The sequence below is a fragment of the Nipponia nippon genome, unplaced genomic scaffold, assembly GCF_047370975.1.
Source record: "Nipponia nippon isolate SJK-2023a ecotype South Korea unplaced genomic scaffold, ASM4737097v1 scaffold_3, whole genome shotgun sequence".
Classification (NCBI taxonomy): domain Eukaryota; kingdom Metazoa; phylum Chordata; class Aves; order Pelecaniformes; family Threskiornithidae; genus Nipponia; species Nipponia nippon.
Window position 1 is genome coordinate 39,804,536 of NW_028262347.1, and position 27,031 is coordinate 39,831,566.

At 36.2% G+C, this 27,031-nt stretch overlaps 1 protein-coding gene across 10 annotated transcripts in view; it reads left to right on the forward strand.

Moving 5' to 3' along the window:
- The window catches only part of CPSF6 (cleavage and polyadenylation specific factor 6), a 37,137-nt gene that overhangs the window by 2,151 nt on the left and 7,955 nt on the right, over positions 1-27,031 (forward strand). For 4 of the 10 annotated variants that reach the window (XR_015706989.1, XR_015706990.1, XR_015706991.1 and 1 more), the window contains exons 2-10: positions 6,436-6,645; positions 8,545-8,648; positions 9,408-9,553; positions 10,278-10,451; positions 11,569-12,073; positions 13,297-13,389; positions 14,372-14,487; positions 14,817-14,970; positions 16,007-16,201. Coding sequence is in view for 7 of the 10 variants with exons in the window: in XM_087767858.1 (XP_087623984.1) it covers positions 6,436-6,645; positions 8,545-8,648; positions 9,408-9,553; positions 10,278-10,451; positions 11,569-12,073; positions 13,297-13,389; positions 14,372-14,487; positions 14,817-14,970; positions 16,007-16,196 (1,692 nt within the window). In the remaining 3 variants the exon portion in view is untranslated. Of the gene's footprint in view, positions 1-6,435; positions 6,646-8,544; positions 8,649-9,407; positions 9,554-10,277; positions 10,452-11,568; positions 12,074-13,296; positions 13,390-14,371; positions 14,488-14,816; positions 14,971-16,006; positions 16,202-16,314; positions 25,861-27,031 lie in introns of those variants that run through there. The other 6 variants (XM_087767856.1, XM_087767857.1, XM_087767855.1 and 3 more) reach the window with 6 other exon arrangements.

The following is a 27,031-nucleotide window of genomic DNA, read 5'->3' on the forward strand; positions in this document are numbered from 1 at the left end:
TGCACTTTCCCATTTCCTTCTGTCAAGTACAAAAGAAGGCTAGTTGTTACTGTCTGCAGTATTACTTACTACCTCTAATTCTGACATCATTGTGATGGGTCCTCTAGAAGCATCTGCTCATGAATTACTGTTTCTGATTTGAAGCTGACAGCTTGAATTGTTAAGACAGGACATGGTTCTGCATATCTGTGGATGGTTGAAGATGACAGTTGAGAAAATGCTGTAGGGAGAAAGTGATTTACATTATTAATTTGTTTATGTAGCGGACATTTTATGGAACACCATATTTGTAAGGAAAAATTGCTTTATATGTAAGTATTGTTTTTTGGATTGTGTTGCACTATGTTAATTTGACTTACCAGTATTTATTCGAGTTGGACTATAGGAACCCTTTCCTCTGGTTTTGCCAGTAGCAGGGACAGAAAAATACGTTGTATAGCTTTGTCGTTCTGGGTACAGTATAACTGTATTTATACCAAAGGCGGGACAAAACTTTTGTTTGCATCTGTAGTAAGCGGGTCATTTAAGACTTGTGGCTGAATGAGCTTCCCTTCGTTGTTTTATTGTGTTCTGGGCCTTAAGGTACTCATCCTTCAGGCTCTTCTGGGATTTTTTTTTTAATGCCTTTTTCTAGGAGAAGGTGGGGAGGGATGTTCTGCTTGATTAGTGCTAAATGATCCACAGGTTATAAGGGTGAAATAAAGTCTGGAGAGCCATGGGTTTACAAGCTGGCTAAGATGGATGACAACTGAGAACTGTCTTGGGTTGTATTTAGTGTTGGTTGCAATGAGCTGGCTAACTTGACTTGAAGTCAGATCTTTTTTAGTAAAAATGCATCTTTCCCATTCCATCTGGAGCTCATCAAAACTGTGTTGCCTCTTACCCTTTCATTAACTTATTGTTCATTATAATCACATTCTTTGTCCTTAGGCTTACAGCTTTACTCAGTTTGGCTCCCACAAGTTGTATTTATTTTTTTTTTAAATTGTACTTTCCTTTTTTTTTTTCCCTTTTTTTTTTTTTGAGAACTTGGTTGAGTCATTTTCCATTTTGTTCTTCTAAGCTGGCTTCCCCATCCAATGGTCTTTTGCATTTATTTAAAGTCTCGTTTTGAGACAAGTCTCATAAATATAATACTTCCTGCATACATTACTTGTGACCTGTAAGAAATAGGTATTGCATGGCATATTTTACTTTGACCATCTCCCTACACATTACACATCTTGCTCTTCAAGAAAGAGATCTGTGCTGCACCTGAGGACTGCATTATCTGCCTACAAATGGCTGAGGCTGGCATTCTCTTGATGGCAGAAGACTGCTGTAAGATTAGGGGCGCTTTAGCAAATATTAGGCTGTGGTTTTGTACACAAAAGCCTAGAGTATCAGTGCATGATACTGAGATAATGAGGAGCCCGTGCATGAGGCCGGCTTGGGTCTGACTCAAGGTTGCCTGCACCTTTGTCCAGCAAACTGGGTTACTTTCCTGCAGTCGTGAAAATGTGACCATGCATGGTCAAGTTCTCTGATGCTCTGATCAGCTTTGCATTTCCCAACTTTTTTTTTCGTATACACACATGCACATAATTAAACAGTAAAAAACCTGGTTTTATGATACATATTATATGTATGTATACATAAAAAAATCCTTCTGACCAAGCAGAGGATACAAAACAATTTAAGGATCTCTTTATTTTAATGCTGTGGAAAAAGCTCTTGCTTTGTTTATACTCTAATGAGTATACTTGCATAGTTGCATTGTGGATATGTCTAAACACGCCTGTAGTGTTCTAGTTTGGTATTTAAATGCTAACAAATTAGAAATGAAAGAGTTTTGACTTTGTATTTTGTAACTGGATAATAAATGTGATTTAAATGGAGTAAGTAGCTAAGAGGCTAATTATCTGGAAACCTCTGTGGCCACAGGTTCTTAGGAACATGTTAGTTACTCTCTCGACTTCTTGTCTGTAACACAGAGGGAAAAATATTTTTTTTGTGTGTGTAATAAATAATAAAAGCTAGCATTTAATGGCCACATAAAACAGGTTATTAAAAACAGCCTTTATATCAGGAAGACAGTTGTCTCATTATAGGAGGGGATGGACACATTGTGGTATAATAAATTTCTACTCGGAAGGGCAGAGCTGTCCTGGTCATAAAAAAACATAAGCTGGCACACCTGCATTTATTATAAAATGTATGCGCAATACCTTATTGCATATGTATTTCGTCAGTTCTGTTGATCTGCTGAAAGGGGCCTGAGGAAGAGATAACCTTTGTGTATTTGCAAATATCAAACTACAAAGAAAACTTGAGACCATCTCATCTGGTGCTTCTTGGCTTTGTTCTAATGCAAACAGCAATACTACCTACGTTTAATTTATACTTTTCACTACTTGTGAATTTTTAGTTACTGTATCTGACAAGGGATCAGATTGCTTAAATTTTGGTGGTATGCCACTTGTACAGCTGAGAGTGTTTGGGCCTGTAGAGTAAATGTGAATCTTACGGTCTAAGAAACTTGTCCACTGTGGTGGATGTTTCTGCCACAGGCAGTGTGCTATTTTAGAAACATCAAAGGCCTGCTGTTTTTTTCAGGTTCCAGTTTGTGTGTTCAGACATCTAATTGAGACCAGAAAGATTTCTGCTTATCTCTTTAACTTGTTATTCTTCAGGACCTACAAACTTTTTTAAAAAGTGAGGATGCTAATGTATATTTAGAGCTTTTGACCACATATACTGTAACTTGAATGAAAAAGTGATAAAGGAGAAGCTGGATAATTTGCTTTTTCTTAATTGAATATTTTTTCTAGAAACAATAGCAAACTTTTAAAATGAAATTTTATTTACATCATCTTTTTTTTAATGTCTTTTTGGAGGTGTAATTTAGTGTTTAACTCTTTAAATTGAACAGAGTTGAGCAGAAAAAGCAAGTCTCAGAGATGTATGTACAGTTTAAAGAAATTTTATTTAAAAAAAAAAGGCAGTTTCCAAACCCGCATTTGTAAGGGGAGTGACCAGTTCTTCTCTGCAACTCAGAGGAGTATGGCTGCTAAGTTCCAAAAAGAAAGAACACTTTTAATTTGTCCGTTCTAGACGTGGTCGTGGTGTTCCATGTGTTTATGGCTTTCATATTTGAATGTTGCAAAACAATGCAAACAGTAGTTAAAATACAAAATATTGAGGAAAGGCTGAGTAACTGGAAGTATAACAGCTAGTCTGGCATGAGTCTTTGAGAGCATATCTTTTCAGTACCCTTTTTATTCACCCAGTCCCACTTAATAGCACAGAATGTGGAATTTCATTCCTGATTTTCCAGAGCAAATGATCTAGTATTTCAGACTGTGGTCTAGTAAAAACATGGGCTTTGGAAATGCATTGCTACTCTGAGTCGGTTGTAGAGGGGGCCAGAATAGTGATGCTGACTTTGTTTCTTAGCATGTTTCTTTATAAGATTGTGAATGACTATAATTGAGCAGAAATAATTTCTCTTTGTGCTTGATGGTCTTCTCTTAACTAAGGAAGTCGGAAGAGGTCAAAACCAATTGCTGGTATGGGCAGAGCACTTGCTGCAATAGCTAAGACTAGAGAAGTAACACTTCCTGTATTCTTTTTCTTACTCTTCTACACCTAGGAAAGAAGGGTGTGTTTAGGTAAGTTTCCATGGTACACGCATGAAGGAGGAAGGGTTGTTGGATCTTGTGCAACAGCCATTGAGACACCTCTTTTCCATCTACACTTGCAGTTGCTGACTCAAATAATTCTTAATCATCTAACCGCATGCCTTGTTGACAGACGGGTAACTGAATGAATTCCATTCTGGCTGCAATACCAGCACAATGTAAGAGCGATTATGGTGAACAACATCAGGTTTTCTGTTGCGTCTTTATTGATTTAAATTAAGGCACTGATGCTGTTGGGTGCTTTGGGCCCCCCAAAAATTACATGCAGACTGCACTGCCCTGATAATTCTCTCCCTCCTTTCATGGTGACCTGGAAGCCTATGCGATAGAAACTTACCTGTTTCAGAGGAGTTTCTTGCCACTAGGGAGGTCCAGCAGAGCTGTGGACTGCTGCCTACTCTGGCATTTTGGCAATGCTGACCTGGGCCTTGTCAGGGAGATAGGTTGGTGTATGTCTGCTGTAAGACTGGTGGCTGCCTGTTTGGATCTGTCTACCAACACTAAATTCTATTTCCCTGAAGTCATTGTCCATACACACAGATGACTAGAATTACTGCACGTTTAGCAGAGGATTCCCTTAATTGTCTTGTGACATCATCCTTAATCTTGCTGGAAGATGTCATGTTTAGGCCTGTCCCAGGCAGTTCTTTGAATCTACTTTCATTAGCTATGATGATAGGAGGAATCAAACTGAGACAGAGAGCTGGACAAACTAGGTGAAAATATGAAACCCTTACTTAATCTAATGATTACAAACTTAAGAAAGATATATCTGCTAAAGTTTAGGGTGTATTGGGACAGTGCAGTTTACTGAGGATCAAATCTACTTGATTGACAATGCAGAAACTTAGCTTATCTGGGTGTGGGGTTTTTTTTGTTTGTTTAGTGATATTCTCTCTGTATGAGTAACAGTTGATAATATTTTCATATTTTCGAGACAGCTGATCATCTGATGATGGTTGTGGATATATTGGGTTTTCAACCAAGATTGCTAGCTTTGCTGCCTGTTTTCTGTGGAATCCAACTTGGTTCTCTCTAGTTGCCATATCTGGTACCTTGAACTGTTCTATCTAGGATGCATGTATGGGTTTCTAGATACGAATCACAAGATAGTGGATGCTGAATTATCTCTGATATCAAAACCTGGTGCGGTGGTTTCTGTTCTGGATCAGGGTGGAAGAGTCCAGGAACCCTCTGCAGGCTTTTGAAGTCCAACTTTTGCATGTGGCAAAGCAACCTGTGAAAGTCAGTATAAAAGCTGAAGGTTAACATTAAACACTGCTAGGCCCTCCTAAGCTTTGTCAGACCACTGTTCACTGAGAAGTTATTGCCTTCCTGTCAGTAGACATTTAGATGGTGTGTGTCCCTCACACAGATTGGGCTGTTTGATCATAAGTGATTGCTAGGATAGTAAAAAAAGGATAGCAGCATCCCATTGTGGAACTGATCACCATTGAATATGATGAGTGAAAGTATAGAAGATGAAAAATGGCAAGTATCAAAGGAAGTCTTTGTTTTAAAAATAGTTCCTTAATGTGAATATACGACACCCAGCTTCATTCATATTTGGAATTAAGTGATCCCACTGATTAAGGTTACACTGTGTTTTAAAAAAAAAGTTTTGTGTGTTTTTGTGAAGGAGATTATTATAATTTACAGTCAACATGTGTTACCCTTCTCTTAATTGTCTGGTTTTGGTGATTACAGTACAGCTGTCTTTATAATAAAAAGTAATATGGCTTGGTAGTAGCACATCAGCAGATTAAGGCAGTTGGTGGTCAGGCCCCTCCATCTACCTAACACAGTTTGCATAGTCTATGTCAGACTACATTTAGTCTGGCCTTTTGGACCAAATATTCTTACCACACTTAGGAGTCAAAGCTGTGTGAAGGACCACTGATTGATGTTGACCCATCTGTTCCCATTTGGCAGGTAGGATGTAGTTGTTGAGTACATGAACAGAACTTCTGGAAAGAAACTCTCATTTCCATTCCCTCTGAAAGGAATCTAGTTCACTTGGCCAGAACTGTGCTGTAACCTGTACCAACCCAAGGGAGAAGGGAGTGATTCATTCCAAAACCCCACGATGCTTTTCTGAACCAAAATGTTCCAGAGGCAGCCGTGATGCTGTAGAATAGTCCCTCTGTAGCCCACGAATAAATAAATATATAATAAACACAAACCCTTGGGTTTATTAAATTTAATGAAACAAAATAGAATTCTGTCCCTGTCTGGCCCCCCTCTCTGAGGAGATAAAAATCAAGTTAGGAATGCAGTAGAAATCTGAAAGGTAGAATGTTGTGTTTGTCAGTAGGGCTCCTCTAGCAGCTCAGTCTACCAAATGTTTTGATGGAAAAAAGATTTGCTTGAGAGTGGATGTTAGCCTCTCGTTTTGCATGTTGCTCCTGCTTGCTAATGCATCTATAATTTTGGGAGTAGGGCTTGTGGGTTTTTGGATTTCTGTTTATATTACAAGGGCAAAAGTATTGCAATGCAAAACAGTAGCCAGAAGTATTTTTGGTTGATTTCCACCTTCCCGCCCCCCCATCAGTTTAGAATATAATAGAAGTCACAAGAATTTTATATACTTTAATGTGGATGAAACTGGGGCTTAGCTTTTCAGCAGGTATCTTGTGTAGGTGTTGGATCGACTGACTATGTCTGTGGAACGTGGCAGTTATCACAGCGTTTTGTTTCAAGTAAGTTTTAAGAGTGTTTAATGTTAAATATAATCAAGGTGTCTTTTGTATTTTAGGAAGCTGAATATGGTGGACATGATCAGATTGATTTATATGATGATGTAATTTCTCCATCTGCAAATAATGGAGATGCCCCAGAAGATCGTGATTACATGGATTCTCTCCCACCATCTGTTGGGGATGATGTAGGTAAAGGAGCTGCACCAAATGTTGTCTATACGTATACTGGAAAGAGAATTGCCTTGTACATTGGAAATCTTACTTGGGTAAGTATCTTACTACAATTTAGGTGTAGCTAGGAATTTGAAAATTATGAACATAATTCTTTAAATATTTTTGGCTTAAAAATTGTTCTGTATGAAATATTAATAATACAGCAAAGCAGGTGTTGTTTTGTTGGTTTTTTCTTTTACCTGAAATTGAGTGAACCTTTCTGGAGCTGTCTCAATGTCTAAAAAATCAAGGAAATCTTCAGTAAATATAAGCTTTAAATTTTCCTCTCATGTTTTAGGTGTTATGAAGGGATATTTGTGCTACTATCTTCTTAAGGTTTTCAGAGAACTGAATGAAGGAGGAGAACAAGCTTAAACTATGAAATACTTTATGCCTGCAGATACTTTAAGGCTACTAAACAAACCTATTTTTTAGTAAACTCTTGCTGAAGTTTTTTGTTTAAAAAGAAGCTGGAAGGTTCTCCAGGATTTTCTTGCAATTACTTTTCACATTTTTCCAGGGCCTTTTTCCCCTTCCCTTTTTGCAGGGCAGTGACTCTTACAACAAAACTGTTTTCAGGTATTTGCCTTGAGGCTTATTTCTGCAGTCCTAGGAGTAACAGGTTTGGGATAACTACTGAACTGTAGTTGCCCTTAAGACAATTACTTTTGTTAGCATTAAAGCATTTTAAAATCAATTGCAGTTAAGCAAACAAAGTGCAAGAGCTGGTCAGTAGTTGAATTAACTGGAGTTTTTATTTGTTTACCTGAAATCCAGTTCTTCCAGGTTCACACATGCAAAATTCTCATTCAAGGCTTTTTCCCTTCTGATTAATTTCTTACTAGTGCTAAACTTGAAAAGAATGCTTGATGGGTGCTTTGGTGTTTTTTTTTCATTAATTATTACAGTATTCTAATTTCAGAAGCTAATAGGTAAGTAAAGGAGCTGTTGACTTAACAGTTGTACCATTCTAAAATATATGAATGGAATCAGTAAAATGCAATGAATTATCTGAACTCATCCAAGTCAAATGTCACAATTTCTAAAGCGGGTAGGCCAATGTTTAGCGATTTGTACCTATTATTTGACTTCACAAATGAAGTTATCCACAAAAAGTGCGTTTATCTACTTTAGTGTTGCTGTCATGTTTGTTTTCTTTGCATTTAGCTCTCAGCAAAGTAATGTTGAATTTTTTAAAAAAAAGCCTTGATTTGAGACAGATCAAGATAAGTAGCTCAGTCTTGAAAGCCTGCTTTGCACTTCCCATATGAAATTTATAGAAGTGATGGAGTTGCAGAAGTAGGAAGAAAACCATAAGAATTAGTGTATTTGTGTATCTTCGGGTATGAGTGAAATTGTACATAGTAATTAATAGGAAGTTACAGCAAGTAGGTTTGGTTAAGTGGAAGCAGTTGTTTCTAACCATAGTTTCTGTACTGGTTTCCCTTCTTCTGTCTGTAAATCCTGCTATTTTTGTGCATATAATATGTAGTTCACTAAACTCTCACTATTCAAAGCTCTTGTAAAGAGCACCTGGTTAATATGGTGTCTAAAATTGACTTTTGTGTGGAAATAATAGAATCCGTGGGAGAAAAAATGGATTGGGTGTGGAAAAAGTAACAGTTATTGAAATAGTCCAGTTTAACCCTTGTACTCTCAGAAGACAAAAGTTACTCATACGAATTTTTTTGGCATACTGTAACTGGTATACTGTGCGGAGGGGTTGATGAAATGTGGCATATGGGGAAGTGCGTATATTTTTAAAATTAATTTTGTGAGAACTGTAAAATATAAATGACTGCTCTCCAAAAGTCAGAAAATATTGGCAGCTTGTATAAAGTATTCCTCTTGACCAATTTCCAACACACAAAAACATCCATGGACAATTCAGTTGCCCTTTTCCTAATGTTTTAGATAAGCTTTCATAGTTGGATATTAAAAATATTTTTCAGTGGACAACAGATGAAGACTTAACTGAAGCAGTTCATTCACTGGGGGTAAATGATATTTTGGAGATAAAATTTTTTGAAAATCGTGCTAATGGCCAGTCTAAAGGGTAAGAATTTGTCATTTGTTTTCTTCTGTAAATGGACTGAAGTTTGGGAGGGTGGAAATGGGGAAAGAGTTCCTAATTTTCATAACTGTCAGTATGTGAACTGATAATCTTTGTTTATCGATATCCAACAATGACTGGGTATATCATTTCATACTAATGACTTAAATTTCAGGCATAAGTTTTTATGATGATATTGTGTGTCTCATTATTTTGTGAGTTAAATTTTTTTGGCCATCTTCATTAAGACTATTCCTAGATTTCAGTTAGTGCGGTGGTGATACTTGTTGTTCCTTGTAGTACAAATACTGTTCCCCCAACCTCCATAATTATGTCTTTCTTTAAATCTTTATTTTCCATTAACTCTTGAAAGTGAGCACTTGAGACCATTTTTCACTGGCAACCTAATCTTCCTTGCATCAATGTGCCTTTCTCCCTCCTTAATAGTAATGAGAACACAGTGAATGCCTAATAATAACTTGGTCATATGAATTCATATATAGTGTATTAATACTCTACCAAAAAGCTGCTTTTGTTGTGATATATTTTGATGCATCTTGGACTTGCACTTTTGGTGGTTCTTACATGTCCTAGAATGAGTTATTTTGTCTGTTCTGAAAACTGGACTAAGACCTGTGAAACAATTTCTGTGGCTAGTTTCCAAATATTCTTTTGCTTACTGTGTGTAACTTTTTTCATGAGGTGTCAGGATATCCAGGAAGTGGAAAAACTGTGGTGTAACTTTTTTTTTCTTCCTTTCAGGTTTGCCCTTGTGGGTGTGGGATCGGAAGCATCCTCCAAAAAGTTGATGGATTTGTTGCCTAAAAGAGAATTGCATGGGCAGAATCCTGTTGTAACTCCGTGTAATAAACAGTTTCTGAGTCAGTTTGAAATGCAGTCAAGGAAAAGTAAGCCTTTCTTAAGTGCTGTCTTGGAAAAATGGAAGTTTATTCCAAAAGTGCTATGGCAGTTTTTCTCTCAGCATCTGATAATTTCTACACAGTTTAAAATAGCCATAAAATACTTACAGTCCAGGTGAATGAAGTTGCATCTTTGTTTAAAGACGATCTTCTTAAATAAAAATTTAAAAAACCCACTTAATACCCTGAAGAGCTGCTGTTTTGGCAAGAGGTAGCACTCACTGAAAGAAGGTTGCAGCTTTGTGAAACTCTTGTCTTACAGTTGGAGAAGCTTTCTCAATTTCTTGGGGATGTAATTTTAAAAAGTATAGGAGCATTTGGAAATTTAACATTTGTAGACAAACCGGACTAAATTCTGTTCTCTGGACAGGCTGCACTTATGACAGAATGGGGAGGAGAGATTCTGTGATGTGCTTTCCTCCAGCACCTTGTCTCGTGGTTCCCAGCCCTAACAGTTTGTGGCCTTGGGCTGCATTAAAGGAATGACTGACAGTCTCCCCAGGTGCTATTCTGTTAGTATGGGGCATACTGGAACACTGCCCTGTTTTAGCAAAGCACTTTTTCCTCCCCAGGTGCATTGGGTTTGGGTACCGAGGAACAAGGTGGTGCTCAAAAGGTCATGCGTTAGTGCTGCATAAAACTTCAGACCAAGTGTTGAAAAGCTTTAACCTATTTTGATTAATGTAATTACACTTTTGCTTTTCCATTGCAGCCACACAGTCTGGCCAGATGTCTGGGGAAGGTAAAGCTGGTCCCCCAGGAGGAAGCTCACGAGCAGCATTTCCACCTAGTAACAGAGGGCGAGGCCGTTTTCCAGGTGCCATTCCAGGTGCAGACAGATTCCCTGGACCGGCAGGGCCAGGAGGGCCACCACCACCTTTCCCAGGTAAAATAATTCATATGTGGATTTCAGTTTCATTTGTGTTTTCTTATATTAATGTGACATACTTATTTGGGAAGTTATAATCATCAAGGCAATTCCGGAATGTGCTATAATCAGTGTTCATAGCTGGACTGTAGGATTCGACAGTATTTCTTTGATAGTCAAACAGGGAGTTGTACTTCTTAAATTTGAGAGCAATATAACGTTTTTTAGAGACATTCTTTGTAATGTATCAATGTACGTATTTTTGAAGTATGAAAAAATTAAGATGGATCATGTTAGCAAATAGACTTCACTTTAGTGCAGCGTAGTTTAAATTTTCTGATTTGCTGTATGGGGTGAGAATGCCTGTGTTGCAGAGCATAAAGTAACTCTTCCTTACTGCATTACAAGTTTGCACATCATCAGAAATTCAGCTTTGATTCATGCTCACTGGCAGGTCAGTTAGTTGGCACTTAGGATACCATAGATTTGAAGAGGAGGTGTTCATGTTTAGTTGGGTATCTGATATGGGAGAAATCTGTGTTAAAACAATCAGGCTTGCATTGCAGTGAAGTTCTTGTTTCAGCTTAAGTATTTTTAATAAATGTCATTAAGTAGTAGATTGTCTACTCACAGTCAAAGGGAGATGGTCAGTTGAAAAACCACTAATGAGGACCTGAAAGTAGGTTTGGATACTGTGTTTACCTTACCTTCTCCAATATAGCTTTTCCCATATTTTTAATATATATTGTATCTTTTGCCCCATATGAAAGACTAGCTGTGGGTGAAGTAGGATGCAATATTTTCTAGTTTTTGTAAGGTTTTGAGAGTTTGGGTAACAACAGCAGGTGATTAAGTGATTGGGAGGGCGAGCTGTCAGTTTTCAAGTTAATGTTGTTCTCTTTCAATATTGATAGTCAAGCAACTGTTAAAAATTTTCTAAGCTACTGGACCCAAAGTGGGACCATGCATGTCTTGTGTAAGTTTCAAATTGTTCAGTGAGGGTTGTTTTTGGCTTTCTGTTGTTTCTAAGGATTAAAAAAAAAGGCAAGAATTTTAATTATTTCACTAAGTGTTTTATTTCTTTATATTTATTAACTCTATTTTATTTTTTTATTTATTTTTTTTTTTATTTTAGCTGGACAGACTCCCCCACGTCCACCTTTAGGTCCTCCTGGCCCACCAGGCCCACCAGGCCCTCCACCTCCTGGTCAGGTCCTCCCACCTCCATTAGCTGGACCTCCTAATCGTGGTGACCGTCCACCACCACCAGTTCTGTTTCCAGGACAGCCTTTTGGTCAGCCTCCACTTGGGCCACTTCCTCCAGGCCCTCCACCACCAGTTCCAGGCTATGGGCCACCACCAGGTCCACCACCACCTCAGCAGGGTCCACCTCCACCTCCGGGTCCATTTCCCCCTCGTCCACCTGGCCCTCTTGGGCCACCCCTGACTCTTGCTCCTCCTCCACATCTCCCTGGGCCACCTCCAGGTGCTCCACCACCTGCACCACATGTGAATCCAGCTTTCTTCCCCCCACCTGCCAATAGTGGCATACCTACTTCAGACAGCCGTGGCCCACCTCCGACAGATCCATATGGCCGACCTCCACCATATGACAGAGGTGACTATGGGCCACCTGGAAGGTGAGTGCTTTTGGTGTAATGCGATTGGTAGCAGAATTTATTCCTCTTGTAGGAAGCATTTGATTTTTCCTTTTAATGCAAATGTTAGAAATAATGAAAAATAGAGCTGGAAGGATCCCAACAGTCTTCTAATTTGCTCCTTTTCACTTCTCTCAGTTAAATATATCTCAGAAACATGTTTGTAGCAGTAAGAAAATCCTGAAATGCAACACCAGTAATCTCACTTTCCTTTTTCAGCTCTGAACTGTTTGTCTTCACTGTTTGTATTTGGCAGTGTCATCATTCCATGTGTTCTACATGTAAACTTACATATCACTTCTTATGCAGCAGCTTCTGGTTGTGTTTCTGTCTTAACTTGAAATTCTGACGTGCACCTTTATCATTGTGCTTTGCAAGCTGTCTTTTTAGAATGCTCTGGAGTTCTTTTTTGAATATGTGCATATGTTGAATACAGTGCCATACCAAGCTCATACCATTTTCATCTTTCAGCAGCCCTGCTTGTCCCTTTTTTTTCTTCAGGATTCAATTCAAAGTTAGTCTTTGTCTCAAAAGCCAGGTGTGAATTTACTGCAAGACTTTTATCTTCCTTTCCTGTCAAGATGCTTCTGCTCATTTGGTGCGATCTTGCTGTGTTTGTAGCAGTGGCTTTTCCTATGGTTAATCCTATCGGGGACAGAGTTCTTGAGTCTCTCTGACTTGACTTGTCAAGGCTTTCACATCTTGTTTGAAACATCTTTTTCATCTGTGCTTTCAAGCATCTCTGTCTTGCTGCTGTTTCTTGTTTTTCACCATATTTGTATTTGTCACAGAAAATTTTGGGATAGATTGACACTTTTTACGTAGTTACATTTGGATTTTTCAGCTGTGATTTTACTGCTAGCATGAGAGAGACTTCTCTTGCTTAAAATCTTTCCCGCAAAGACACTTTGCTTTGATTCTTGTTTTATCACAAAGTTTAAAAAACCCCACGCATCTGTACATACTATGTTCATACAGAAACTATAGAAATTCAAGTATTTGGCTTAATTGCCTGAAATATAATAAAACGATAAGGTGTCGGTTGTTTTTTGATAGACAAAATCGAGGTTGTCTGCAGTTTATAGAATGTCTGGGGAGGGAAGGAGTGGGAATAGGACAGTATAACTTACTGTCCAGTATTTTCATTAATAATGTTAAAACTATCATCCATAACTATTTAAATTGTCATTAATTATATATCATAGGCGTTTCACTGGAAATAACATGTCCATAAGAGAAAAATTACATATTCCATTCTATGGGAGGCACACGAAAAATAATACTCAAAACTCAGGGAGGTATGGATTTTTAGACATTTCCTCTTATGCTAAACTGGCTATAGGATCTTGTTCCACTTCTTGCAATTAAGAGGATAGCATTGCTTATTATTCTGCATTTTCTTTCTACCAGAAGAACTAACACCGTTCTAGAAATATCAAGCAGTGGCCCAGTTTAACAGTCTCAACATTTGTCTCTAACACATTTCTCCAAATTTTCTATATGATACAGAGACTGGCTAATAGGACACTGCAAAACTTTTGGGAAAGTTTTTGTATAGGTTAACTTCTGTTACTTTGGAAAACCCTATATAGGTAGCTAATAATTACAGTAAAAAAAGTGTAATGAGTACGAGGATTCTGCTTTATTACTTCCTCCTTACTGTGACCAGTTTGGAGATCAAATTGGAGCACCTTGAACTTGACCAGAAATAAAAAACCAAAATTAGCTGCAAAATGTTGATGTATCATTCAGAAAATTGAGTGTCTTAAAGATGGTAGCCTATATTTGCTTTTCATAAGTTATAGCATTCTGGTCTTAGTTAAGATCTGGGAAACAGGATCATATAGTTCTAATTCCAGTGTTGTTATAAAAATGATCTCTAATTTTGCTCAAAGTCGCATTGCCTATGTACATGTATTTCCACATCCATTCAATTGGGATAATACCTACTTACATACCTTCAAGGATTTTATGAAAATTATAAACATTTGTAAAGCACACTATTAAGTGCTGCTGAATCTTCAAAATAGATGGGATGAACAAGAACAAGTCTATTTATACAGCAATGTCTTAATTGTTTTTTACCTTTTTTTTTTTTTTTTTAGCTTTCAGGATTTTATACTGTAACATGTCCTTAACAAAAACCAAAACCAAACCCAGATCCTGCTTTCTTTTCTGTTTGTCACTTTGCTTAAAGTTGCAAACTTGGATTGTTAAAACTGCAATGATATCTTCTTAAGTTTTTCTTAACTTTTTAAATACTAGTTTTATTGCTTGCAGAGAAATGGATGCTGCAAGGACACCTCTAAGTGAAGCAGAATTTGAAGAAATCATGAACAGAAATAGGGCGATCTCAAGCAGTGCCATTTCGAGAGCTGTATCAGATGCCAGTGCTGGTTAGTAAAACTTGATTAATGTGTTTGCTATTCTACTCAACTGAAAAGAGTTTTTCTGTTAGGAAACTTGCAGCCCTGAAGCCACATTATCCTAATAGGAGGCTGAATTTTGTACTGATTTTGTACTGTGTTGTGAGTTTTGTACTGTGCTGAGTTTCTGAGAATGCCTTCTGAGTACTGATCTGGACAGTATGTTAATATTTGGTTCTACAGTAAATGATCTGGATGGCTGTTGAAGAGAAGATAGTCAAAATGGTAACACTACTACAGATAAAAATCTTTGTTCTAATTTGCATAATTTTCTGATCATGATCTTATATCATTTTCAGGGGACTATGGAAGTGCTATAGAGACCTTGGTAACTGCAATTTCCTTAATTAAACAGTCCAAAGTATCTGCGGATGATCGCTGTAAAGTTCTTATTAGCTCTCTTCAGGACTGCCTTCATGGAATTGAGTCCAAGTCTTATGGTTCTGGATCCAGGTAAAACTTTCCTCTTCCATCTGCCCTTACTTATAAAAGGGAAGGTGTAGCGCAGAACTAATTCACAGAGAAGAAACTAAGTCATGTAAGAAGCTTGGTGATTTGCTGAGTTGCACAAGAAATGTGTGAAGGAACCAAATAGGGGTTTCCTGAACTTAGCTGCCTTTTAATTAACCCTCTTTTCAAAATCGATCTGCCTAGCTTAAGTTTAACTCTTAGTTTTATTTAGTATCCTTTCCTACGTGATGCTCTTGCAATGTGTAGGCTTCGAAACAGAATTATCCTTTATCAATTAAGATGTCCAGTGCATAACTTTTTTTTAGAATTTGCTATTGAAAATTAAGGTTGAGGATATTTGATGCCAATTTTCATTTTGCTTAGAAGTAGTTTTCTCCACACTTGTTGCAGTAGAAATACACTTGGGTTGGGGGAGGGGAATGTTGGGCAGAATGATTTTGCCTGTTGTCCTTTGTCATACAATCTAAAAATCGAGACTAGGTAGATTTGAAATTCATGGACTCTTCTACGTAGTACAAATAAGAGATTGATATTTCTTTCAGAACTTAAATAACTCCTCTTTCAGAATTAGGCCAAACACTGAGCCTCTAGTTCATTTGGATAGTGTAGCAGTAGTGTAGTTGGCCTTGAACATTAAAAACACAAAGACAGCTGGTTTTGGCACGTACTGTCAATACGCAGATTAGCAGCCACGTAGTAGTGATCATTTGAGGTATGGTGCATTCCCCCAGCTGATTTCAGCCATCTCGTCCTCCATTCTGAGTATGTACTTTCTGACTTTTCCTTGATAGATTAGAAGATGGATGCACCTTGTATCTGTAACTGAGTTCTTAGCCACCACCTTTTATACCAGCTATCTTTCATGTTATATACAAAAACATACCTGCGTCACAGTGAACAGATACTTAATTCTCTCATATCCTTTTTGGATGAAATTCATACTTATAAACAGAATACAAAATTGGCATGCGGATGGCTTGTATTTTGAAGAAAAATTTAATGAAGTAATTTCTTTTAGAAGACGTGAGCGATCCAGAGAGAGGGACCACAGTAGGTCACGAGAAAAAAGTAGGCGCCACAAGTCACGTAGTAGAGATCGTCATGATGACTATTATCGGGAAAGAAGCCGTGAAAGAGAGAGGCATCGTGATCGTGACAGAGATCGCGACAGAGAACGAGACAGAGAGAGAGAATATCGTCATCGTTAAAGAAGGTGAGCATTTGTTTCATGTTCTTGAACTTTACTGTTACTGACTTACTAAAAGTAACTACTCTAGGTTTGGGATTATTTACACCATTAATATTTGCATTTAAATGGTCCTGCAGTATGTACTGAATCACTTTCTTCTTGCAGCATCTGACATGAACATAGGTAAGTAACGACAGGTAACTGGTCTTGGGAGGGAGTGTTTGTGTGATTATCTTCTGCAGTTTGCATGCTGCCTTTTTAATTTTAGGTGGTATTAATGTTTGCAGTTTTTATGAAATGCAGTTAAACCAATTCTTAAAAAAGCAGTAAGCCAGACTGATAAAGTCTGCTCTCTTTGTAATCTTAGAAGATGATATTAAATTTATGGTTGTATTTCTTATTTGTATTTTAAAACACTAATTTTGTATTTTAAAATCTACTTGGGTAAGGACTGCAGCATTGAGCCCTTCATATGTCATGTGTGGATTATTTCAGTTTAGGGAACACATGTACATACAGTTGCTGTCCTTGCACAAGTATGGCGTATTTTTTTTTTTTTCCTTCCAGTGAGTTTTACTAAAATTCAGGAAATATAGCCAGCCTTTGCTCCTTATTTGTGAAATGTGACCTGTCAGTATCTTCTGCCTTCTAGCTAAACTCAGGTGTTATCTTCAATAAGATTTATGATCAGTTGTTCACGACCACCCTGATTTTTCATTCCCTCCCCCGTCTGATAGTGAAGTTATTTTCTGAAGACTAGAAAACAAACGTATGATGCAAGGATTGTTTCTTTTCTGGTTGTTCACAAACTAATGTGTTCTTTTATTTCATATTTCTAGATAGCTACAGAGTAGCATGCTAAATAATACTTTTTTTCACTGTACTACTGAGGGCTTTAGAATACATAGAACTGTTCATTCCATTATATATTTTGAGGATTGGGAATTCAAGCTACCCATGATTCCTTATATTTGACAATTGGGAAAAACCCTACCTATTAGTTTCCCTGCAGTAGTTTTTCCCTTTTTAGAAGAATTTCCCAGTATATCTACACTAAAATTGAAGCTTGCAGAGTTGCCTGTCTGCCCAGCTTCCATTTCTTACATTTGCACTCAGATTTAGTTTCCAGATTTGCATGGCATTTATTCATGAAAGTTCATTTACAAAAGTTAAATAGAGCAAAACTTTTAGAAATCGTATAAAATGTAGTGTACTCCTAACTGAAAATATAATTTTGTGTTAGTTAAATGTCAGTTTTTCAGTCAGGCTTTTCTGTCACTGACTCCTTTGGGAGAGAACAACTTCTGATACTAAATGCTCTAGTTTATTGAATAAAAAGTGGGATGTTGTCTTGGGTTCATATATTGACAGGGACACACAAAGCAGTAATTGGCCTAGAGAAGGGAAGTCAGAGGCTTAAGTAGGAAGGTAAAACGTGGCAGCTGAAATAAAGTTGGCAGTATATATCTGTTAATGCCACTTTTTGTCATAAAAAATGGATTGGTAAAGTATTTCTGTAATTGCATAAAAATAGCAACTGTCGTTCTTAATTGTAAAATATCAGAACATAAAAATACAGATTTAACAAAAGTAAATGTAGTTTCTTCTGTTGAACTGGATTTTTACCTTTTATGATAAATGAGTACTTTTGATATTTGCAAATAGTTATTAATAGGAGGTAACCGTTGAGCTGAGTGATGGATGCATTTCCAGAGTGTTTTCCTTCTGGTGGACATGAGCAAGCCATACTAAAAATTACTAATAACCTGGAATTTAAGATAATTTTTTTACCCTTGGCATACTTTTATTAATCTAGCTTTAATTTTGTGTATTTAGTGTTGTGCATGTAGATACAGAGTTTCTGTACCAAGTACAAATTCCCTACCCTGTCACCCCAAGAAAACATATCAAATAGCATTAGGTTGCATTTTATAATTTCCAAAGCACAATTCTAAAATGAGACTGTGGTTTCAGTCTCTGTTCATGTGGGATTTATATATGCAACTTCCTTCAACTTTGTTGTGTGCTGGGACTTCTCTTTTCTTTCAGAGGGGTTGTGTAGGTAAGATTCCCTTGTGCAAAGAAGAAAATAGGTCCTAAATACTTGATTTAAAGGGCAAATTTAGTATTCTGCATGTAAATGAAAGCATTTGGTATTTTTTTTAAAGTTAAGTTGTAAACATTTTGTCTTGTTGCTGTCTTAATGAAGAAGGACTTTATTGTAGTTTTGTTTTTTATATATATATATACACACACACATATATAAAAATACAGTTATCTCCTGGTTTGTATGTTTCATTTTCACTAAGATGTATGTTGCCATACATTTTTTGTTTCATTCTTTACATTGATTAATATTCATACACGGATTTAACAGTCTCAGTCATTTAATAAATACCAGCAGTGCTGAAAAGAGTTACTCCCCGTATTACTGTGTTTTGCCAGATAACATGAAGTTGCCTCTGTGCCTGCAACCTATGAATGGCACCTATACTTCTCCTTATTGTGTACCTATAGGCATAACTGTGATACTGTACTGGCATTTTTTTAAAGTGTTACACATCTAGTTTAGAAGGATTTTAAAGGTCCATTGTGAACATTTTTGTATACAGTGAAATTCAGTTTGTACTGTATTACATTTATAGAGATGGGTTAAATTGGAATAATTTACTAAATGTGTTTATAATAATAAAACTCTATTAAAAAGTTTAGATGTACCATAGCAGGTATTTACACTTCTGTTTGTACACTTCATGATTTAAAATTAAATTCTTGCAAGATCTTGTGCCTTCACTTGAGTAAGGCTTCATGTACATTGATAATCCATTCTACAGAATTACTATAAACTGAATGTTTCCTTGAAACATCTTACCTTTGCTTGTAGAAAGCCTATAGATATAAAAGAGAACAATAGATTTAAGACAAATGTCTAACCTGTATTAGTCAAGAAAACTAAGAATCCAATAGAATGATATTTAGAAGGATTAACAGCAAAATTAATGTGTACAAACAGAATAGTAATGTAACTTCATCGGCATGAGTCCTGACTTTTTTTAGACAGAATTTTTTTTTTTTTAGTTTAACTGATACTCAATGATGTATTTCTAGCTGATACATTGTCCCAATCTTAATCTGTCTGAATTTCTATAACTGCTGAATGTTAAGTTTTTCATTTTATGTTTTTGTTATTGGGTTGGTTGATTATTTCCTATTTAAACTGGATTTGGACTGAATTGCAAAGACAAAAACACACTAACATTGTAACCGTTGATATGTATGTAGACTTTGTACTCCATATTTCATGGTTTTTCTCTGATTTTTTCTGCTCTCAAACCACTGTAAGCAAAATAATTTAAAGTCTAATGTACTTCTGAGGCTCATGCTTCTTCAAAAACTGCTCTCAGCTCTTTCTGAAATAGTTTCAGCTTTGAAGTGATCTAAGAACTAACATGATTGGATTTTTTTTTTTGTGTCAGTAGGAGGGGTAATGTTACTGATAGTTTAAGTAATATTTATTATTATATTTTTGCTTGTATAAGTAGGAACTGTCCTGTAACAGTGTGTTAGCAACCACTTACACATCAAGTGAAGTATGAAATTAGCCTTTTAAGAAACCTTGCAAATTAATAGGAAAGTGCATATTTTTGTATGTTATTTTAATAATAAGCTTCTAGTTAATAGCAGAATTTTAAGTGAATCATGTGGTAGTATTGTTCAAGACCTGGGTGTATGTACCTGTCTAGGATTATTTTAGATCTTCATAGTATTAAGCTATTATGAACTTCACCTAATTTCTCTTTTTTTAAAACATGTATTTTTGAGGAAGCACATATGTGGGCCTGGCACTGTTGTATTTTATCTAGCATTCATCAGAGGAATCATGCTTTGGGCATCTGATTCAGTATTTGAAATCCACCGTAGAGTGAAACAGGCAAGCAGTGCCACTGTTTTATGTGCTTCTTGAAGTCTATTTTATGGCTACTCTGGTGCTTTACAGAAACATTTAGTTTGTTTCTTAATGTTCAGTGATTTCTCTCATTTTCTTGAGGGTGATAAGATGATTTGAAAACTGAACTGAAAATCTTATGCTATTGTTTATTTTCAAATGCGTAACTGCATAACATAATTTTTTCCATGAACATGTTTCTGTAATTTTGTTGTCTTCTGAGGTGCCTTTAGACACACTTACATTTTTGTGTTCCCCACATCCTGTGCTTTTTTCCTTTTGTTTGTCAAATCACTAGTTTTGACAAATTTGAGCTGTATTAAAGTTCCCCAAGAAAATGTAAGACTTCATAGCATTTGAAACATAAAGAAGTTACTTGCAAGTGAAAATGTTGGTTTGATGTAGTGTTCTCCAAAGAATGAACAAATTCTTTTCTTTTGCTCATTGTGGTTTGAGAACTAAGATTTCTTTTCACAAAAAAAGAGAGAGAGAATTGAGAGAGATCTCTTCATTTTTATGTTTTTCTGTGGCAGCCTGATCTACCTTCTTGTGTCTTCCTCATATATTAATGTGAAAGATACTTGCCAATAATTCACAGCCTTTTAATTTGTAAACTAAAGATTGAGTTTTCTGAACGTACCTCTCTGTTCATCAGTTGTTTTTGGTGAATAGACAGGCTGGGATAGTAAGAGAAACACATATGATCAATGAAACTAGTTTGGGAGCGTTCTTTTTCTTCCTGTGTAAAATTATTTATAAAATTGGGAAATTGTTCTGGTGTTGATCTTAAATTATACACTAAGATTGAACAAAGATACCAGGTAAGTACACTAATAGTGTGGGGGGGAAATATGCAACAAATCAAAGAAGGTGGTTTTTGGAGGTTTGTGATGTTCTGGAATTGTAGGTTAAGTTAAAAAAATTTGGCTTTCAAGCTGGTACTCTCTGGGATTTTTGCTTTGTGTATTTTTTTTTCTTTATGTATAGAATAAAATAAAGGAGAATTACATGAAGTAATTCTTAGGAGCTATTAGGATATAATGACAAATGTGTATCATGCATTTTACTGAAATGTGAACAAGTGGGGAGATTGAAATTCAATCTCTGAAAGTATCAGAAATTACTACACAACAAAACTTGAGGGGTGTATGCACATACAGCTTTAAAGTGCTGTAGAATTTTCACACTTCTAAAAGCTGTTTAAAGCTTTTATATGCTTATTCGGATAATTGGAATTAAAAGAAAAAATAGAGTTGCTACTGCAAGATGCTTTATATATATAAGAAATCTATTGGTTTTTGTTGTAAGAGTGTCTTTGTGAAAAACAATCCTCAAGTTGCATCTTGCATAAATACAAAAATGTTTGATCATTTAAGTTCTGGGATTTCATTTGTGAAATGTTCTGGCATAAAACCCTAACTTCTAAGCCACAAAGTAACTATTTAACAGCTACGTCTGAAATTTGGGTTTTATTAGTAGAAATGCTGGGAAACTGATTGCTGTATGGTGTTAAATTGTACAAACCTAACACATGCTTGGGACGGATAGCATATATGAGCTCGAGGCAGATGGAAAAAACAGTGTTGCCAAGACGTACTGACTAGAGATTTAATCTTTTTTTTTTTTTTTAAGTTGTTTCTTACTTCAATATTCTACTTGCTTGTAGAATACTGAAAAGGGCTGAGCATGAAGGTATAATCCATACAGATTTACTTCTTCCTTTTGGAACCACAAAGGTTTCTGGTTTTGCCAAGATACAGTGGCAGAATACTTGGAACCAAAACGTGCACCACTTTGGATTTTAGTTGGTCGTGTTTTACAGAATGAAGGTTCAGTGTGGTGCTGACCATCTTAAGAGCCCTGTATTGAAAAGCATTAATCCGAAGTCCAGTTTATCATGCATTCTTTAAAGTTCCTGCAGTTCCATAAGTACCCTTACAAATATCGCAAATTATTCCCAGGAACAGAAGCTTTCTCATGCTAGTATTATAAATCATATACACGGTGCTTTGGATCTGTTAACTGTTGCCATAGAAGTGATAAAGATCCATAATTCTTGCCGCAGCAATTGTATGATGAGAGCAGCAAATTCTGACACGCAGTCTCACAGCTGTCACATACTTACTTTCTCCACTTAAAAAGTGAGATTCTCCCCTTTGTGCTAACTTAGCTGGCAGCTCTGAACACATCTTCTTGTGGAGGCAGCACTTTGTCACTTTGCTACTAATTAATTTTAAAAGTACATAACACCTATGGAAATTCTGGTCTCTGGGGAAGGGACTTCCCCAAAAGTAGTTACTGGTTGATACGTTCATGACTTGGGAACAAAGTCTGCGAATAAGAAAAGAAATTCCAGTCACTGCTTTGGATTTGGATTAGTTTCTGTAGTGTATGGAGCCTACTTAGTTATACGTTTTTTTACTGTTGTTATTAACGCTCACTTTGAGGCAAGGAAGAAATGTGTCAATTGTTCATGCAAAAATTGAGTACTTTGTTTTCCCAACTGCTTTGAAATTATTATACTGGTAGAAGAATATTTGACAGCTGTGTACTGGTGCACGTTCATGAAATTGCTCCTCTAAATGTCTTGTTTTTCAAATGAACAATTCAATGTGTTGGTTTTTTTGAACAATTTGATTTAAACTATTTTGAAATTATTGAATGTTGAAATTGTGAATTATTAATGAAATGAAGATAGCTAATTGTTTTGTAATGGAATTCAACTGAAATCCAGTGTATGGAATTATACCATCCCAAGTATTTTGTGAACTCTTACAGTAATTAACTCTGAATGGTGTGGTTCCTTAATTTGCCAAAATAGATGAGAGTAGGAAGTAGGGCTTGGGTTTTTTTTCCTAGGGCGCAAGTAGGTGAGGAAACCTGCAAATCTATACTGTACTATTTGAAAAGTGGGTTCTTGTGATTAAACTGCAAGCGTGTATTTTCAGATGTGTGAAGCCCATCCTGCTTGGCACTAGTCTGAAAATTTTGAAGTACTGGTATCAGATTCTGTGCACTTTTAAGTGTTACTGAGCTGTGAGCCATCCACTTCGTTATACAATCAGTGCATTACTTAAATGTAAAACCAGCTGTAAGTGGGCAGGTAAAAATGTAAAAATCTAGTTGTGGCAAAATTACCTTACGTGCTTGTCCATTTACTCTTGCAGAATGCATACTTTAGGAAATGTTCTATATAAACGTTTCCATCAGTCACAGGAACAGTAGCTATTTCTTCCTTTTATCATTCGACACTTCAACTGTGAAATTTATATTCTTTCAACTTTGTTGTACAACAACAGTAATTTTATTTTTAACTATTGTATTAGAAAACAATTTCATGCACAAACAAGTAGCTACTGCTTCCAGGTATTTTGTGTTAGTTTTACATTATGGTGAAGTAGATGCACGACTTGTGTATGTATAGATAAGCCAACAATTTTCTGTGTATTATGGGGACTAGCAAAATCTACATCACAAATTTTGACACATTACAGCTGAAGGAAGAGGAACATCATGCAAGACAAGATACATTCTTCAAGGAAAGATGCTTGTCCAGCAGTTTGCTTCATGTGATTGAACTGAGCCTGTAAGGATTCATGGATAAAATGAACAGGAATAGATCTGAATAAAGCAAATCTGCATACATGGTAACCAGTAGCTCTTTTACTTTTTTATGTTGCTTAACTGTTTTATTTGAGGGAAACCTGTGTGATTTAAACCTTATAGCTTTTGCAACTTTATTACTGGTTATATACATTTGGCAATTATAATGTGCAAGCAATTGGAAAAAGTCAAGTAAATGCTTGTTTTTATAGTAGTTTGTTCATGTTAAACTGTTCATATGATAATGTCTGTACACAGCACCACTTTGATTACAGTAGATGTAGTGTTGTAATAAACTGTTTAATGGGGCTGATGTGTAAAGCTGTTCAAGTTATTTGATGTTTACACCTCAGGGAAAGTCTTGTGTTCAGCAATATTTAAAGATAATGTTACAATGAAAACATTGATGCTGTCTTTAAAAACATCGCAATAGTTCTTGCATATGCCTCAACCTAATCTTGCATTCAGCGAGTTAAACATACTAATGTTGCTCTCACACATTCAATTTTGATATGAAAATAGGTGGTTACATAAAACCTTTAATGCTATTTTGCTTTCTAGCAGTGTTTACCTAGGTGGCTTGTGAATTTGCTAAGTGACATATAAAACTGTAAAAACTGCAGCTCTTTGTGGTCTGTTGTTTTGAGGAGAGGTGGTCCCAGGTCTGTGGTTTTAGCATACTGAAAATATTCTCTCTCATATGGCCTTGATCCTGATTGATGCTACAGTTAATATTAACTTAAACTGTTCATGCGAACTTAAAGTGTCTATAATAAGGGGTGGAAAGGCTAGCTTTTAGAAAACAAAACAAAACCCTGCAGTTGTTTACAGTTTTATAGTAATAGTGCTTGTGTGTGTTCCCCCTCCACCCCCAAGGCCGTAGCAGTCTGTACATAGTTGTATATTAGAAATGTGCCAGAAGAAACCAGATGTTCCCATTTTTCAGACTTTATGGGTTTGGTATTTTCTTAATACTTCGGGTTTATTCACACATGCATATAAAAGAGAAGGTACACTTGTATGTCCTTGTTCAGTGATGGGCAATATTTAAATGTCTTAGCAAAAAGTGGCGCTAATTAAATCTGTCAGATGAGGTTTTGTAAATTTACCTAAAAACAAATTATTGGAGCTCACAGTGAAAGTTGACTTTAAATTGTAAGAATTTGTTTTAAATTTCATTACATGTGAAATGCAAGTGAATAGAAAGTTCGTGTAAGTTGCAAAAACTTAGTTTCTGGCAGCCTTGCACAAAGGCTCGCTTTTAGCCTGTTGTAAATCGTTACGTAACAGATTTATTCTTGGAGTTTTCACTTACTCAAATAGCTACATGTAATGTTTTAAGTTAAGTTTCAAGACCTCAGATGGCTTTAAGAGGAAACTCTTAGGCAACTCTTGATTTCTTTTTTTTACTGATTTTGAAGATTTTACAGCCGACCTAAAATGTTACCCTGTTCAGGAAAGCACTTAAATCCATTTGGTTTTCCAGAGCATTTAAAGCATGTGCTTACATTCCATACAGTTCAAGGAATGTAAACATATGCTTTAAGTCCTTTATTTGCATACGTGAGTGATTTTTATGCTTTACTGAGTTGGGACCAGTAGCCTGTGCAACTGCAAAAGTTTTGCATAAGTCTGAAACGCTCTAATATTTTTGTCACCTACCGCTCAGCCAGGTTTCCTGCAGCCAGGTTGATGCTGTTGGACTTGGCTACAGCTTCAGACTCTCCCCTTTTTTTTCCCTTAACTTGTGTACCTCAGTTGCTCATGCATGGGATCACTGGTGTTTATTGAACTATTTGCTACTGAGAAGATATTTGACATGTTTGTTTAATCCTGTTTGCAAATGAAAACTGCCTTTTAAAATTTTGTAAAACTGAAAGTTGTATCAAATAAGTCATGACTCATTTCCTGCTTTTTGTGAATAGGTGTTGGTTACAAACAGAACAGTACTGTTGTAATTTTTTTTCTTTACTTAAAAACATTGTTTACTGCTGTGTGTAATAAGTTTAAGGAAGAAATAACCTGCCTGTAGCTGTTACATGGGGAATAGCTAATACTGGAGAGGCAGCAGGTAAGTAATGTTCCATTGCATAGGTACATCAAATCTTAAAATAAAAAAGTAAATTTACAAGCATTTTATGCAGGAACTGATATTTTACTCCACATTGAAATAGATTTAAGGAGACTGTTGCTCTTTTTACACAGAGTGTAATTTCTCACTCGCATATAGATTTCCGTTGCTGGCAATGGAAATAGCAGGGAGGGAACAGCAGGGGGAAAATAACGTAAGTTAAACTGAGCGATCATTGTGATTTGAGAGATGAGGTCCCTGTATGAAGCCCCTTATTTCTGCCTGTTCTCCGAATACTTAGTTTTAACGGATAGATGTACTGTGTTGCAATTTAGATAATACTCTCTTGTTATGTGAGTTTCATTTAAGATTTTTTTAAATGAAACAAAAAAATGTACAGAAAAAATCCAAAGACCCTGATAGACACCAAAAAGGAATATGTCTAATGCACATCATGTATAACTGGATCCGTAGTAGAATGTTTACCAGGTTTTAGTTTATTAAACGTTACTGGCGATTTCCTGTGCGCGCTCAGGAAATAGCGGTTTGGTAATTTACTGGCTGGTGATGATGCCATGATGGCTACTGCTGTGCTCTTTGATACTCATCCAATTGTATTTCATCTCCTTTTGCTGATGAAAGGACAAAATAGTCTGTGAGGAAATACTTTATTTCTTTCAAATATTGATTTTATAAGTAATACTGAAAATAATATCTTAAGGCTGTTTCCTTTATCTTGAAAGACAAAACCAACAAGTAGTGACTTAGGGGTGGCAGTGCTTTAGCAACAGAAGTTGTTTTACTGGAGGTTTGTTTTTTAGGAGTAGAGTGGTTGGTTGGTGTTTTTGTTTTGGTTTGGTTTTTTTAAGTAAAATTTCTACTTGACTATATGTTTTGACAGGTCAAAAATACTTCTTCAGAAGAAGAACATAGCATTTTGGAAACTGTACAGTCTTTTTTTCCTCGTTCCCTTTTTGCTTTCTGTGCCAATAATTTTAGTTCTGATTACATTTTGAAAAACATTTGTCAGAACGTCTTCAAATTTTTATTTACAGTGTGGCTTATAAGCTTGGATAGCTGTTGTTTCTGTGTTAAACAAGATATCTTATTAAATTTAGGCATTAGCTTGATTTTTTTTTCTTTTTTTGAAGGAGTGAGTGTTTTCTATTTTTGTTCCTTTGAAATTGGGGAGGCTTAGTTTTTCTAATGTATTTTTTTACCTGATTGTTTAGTT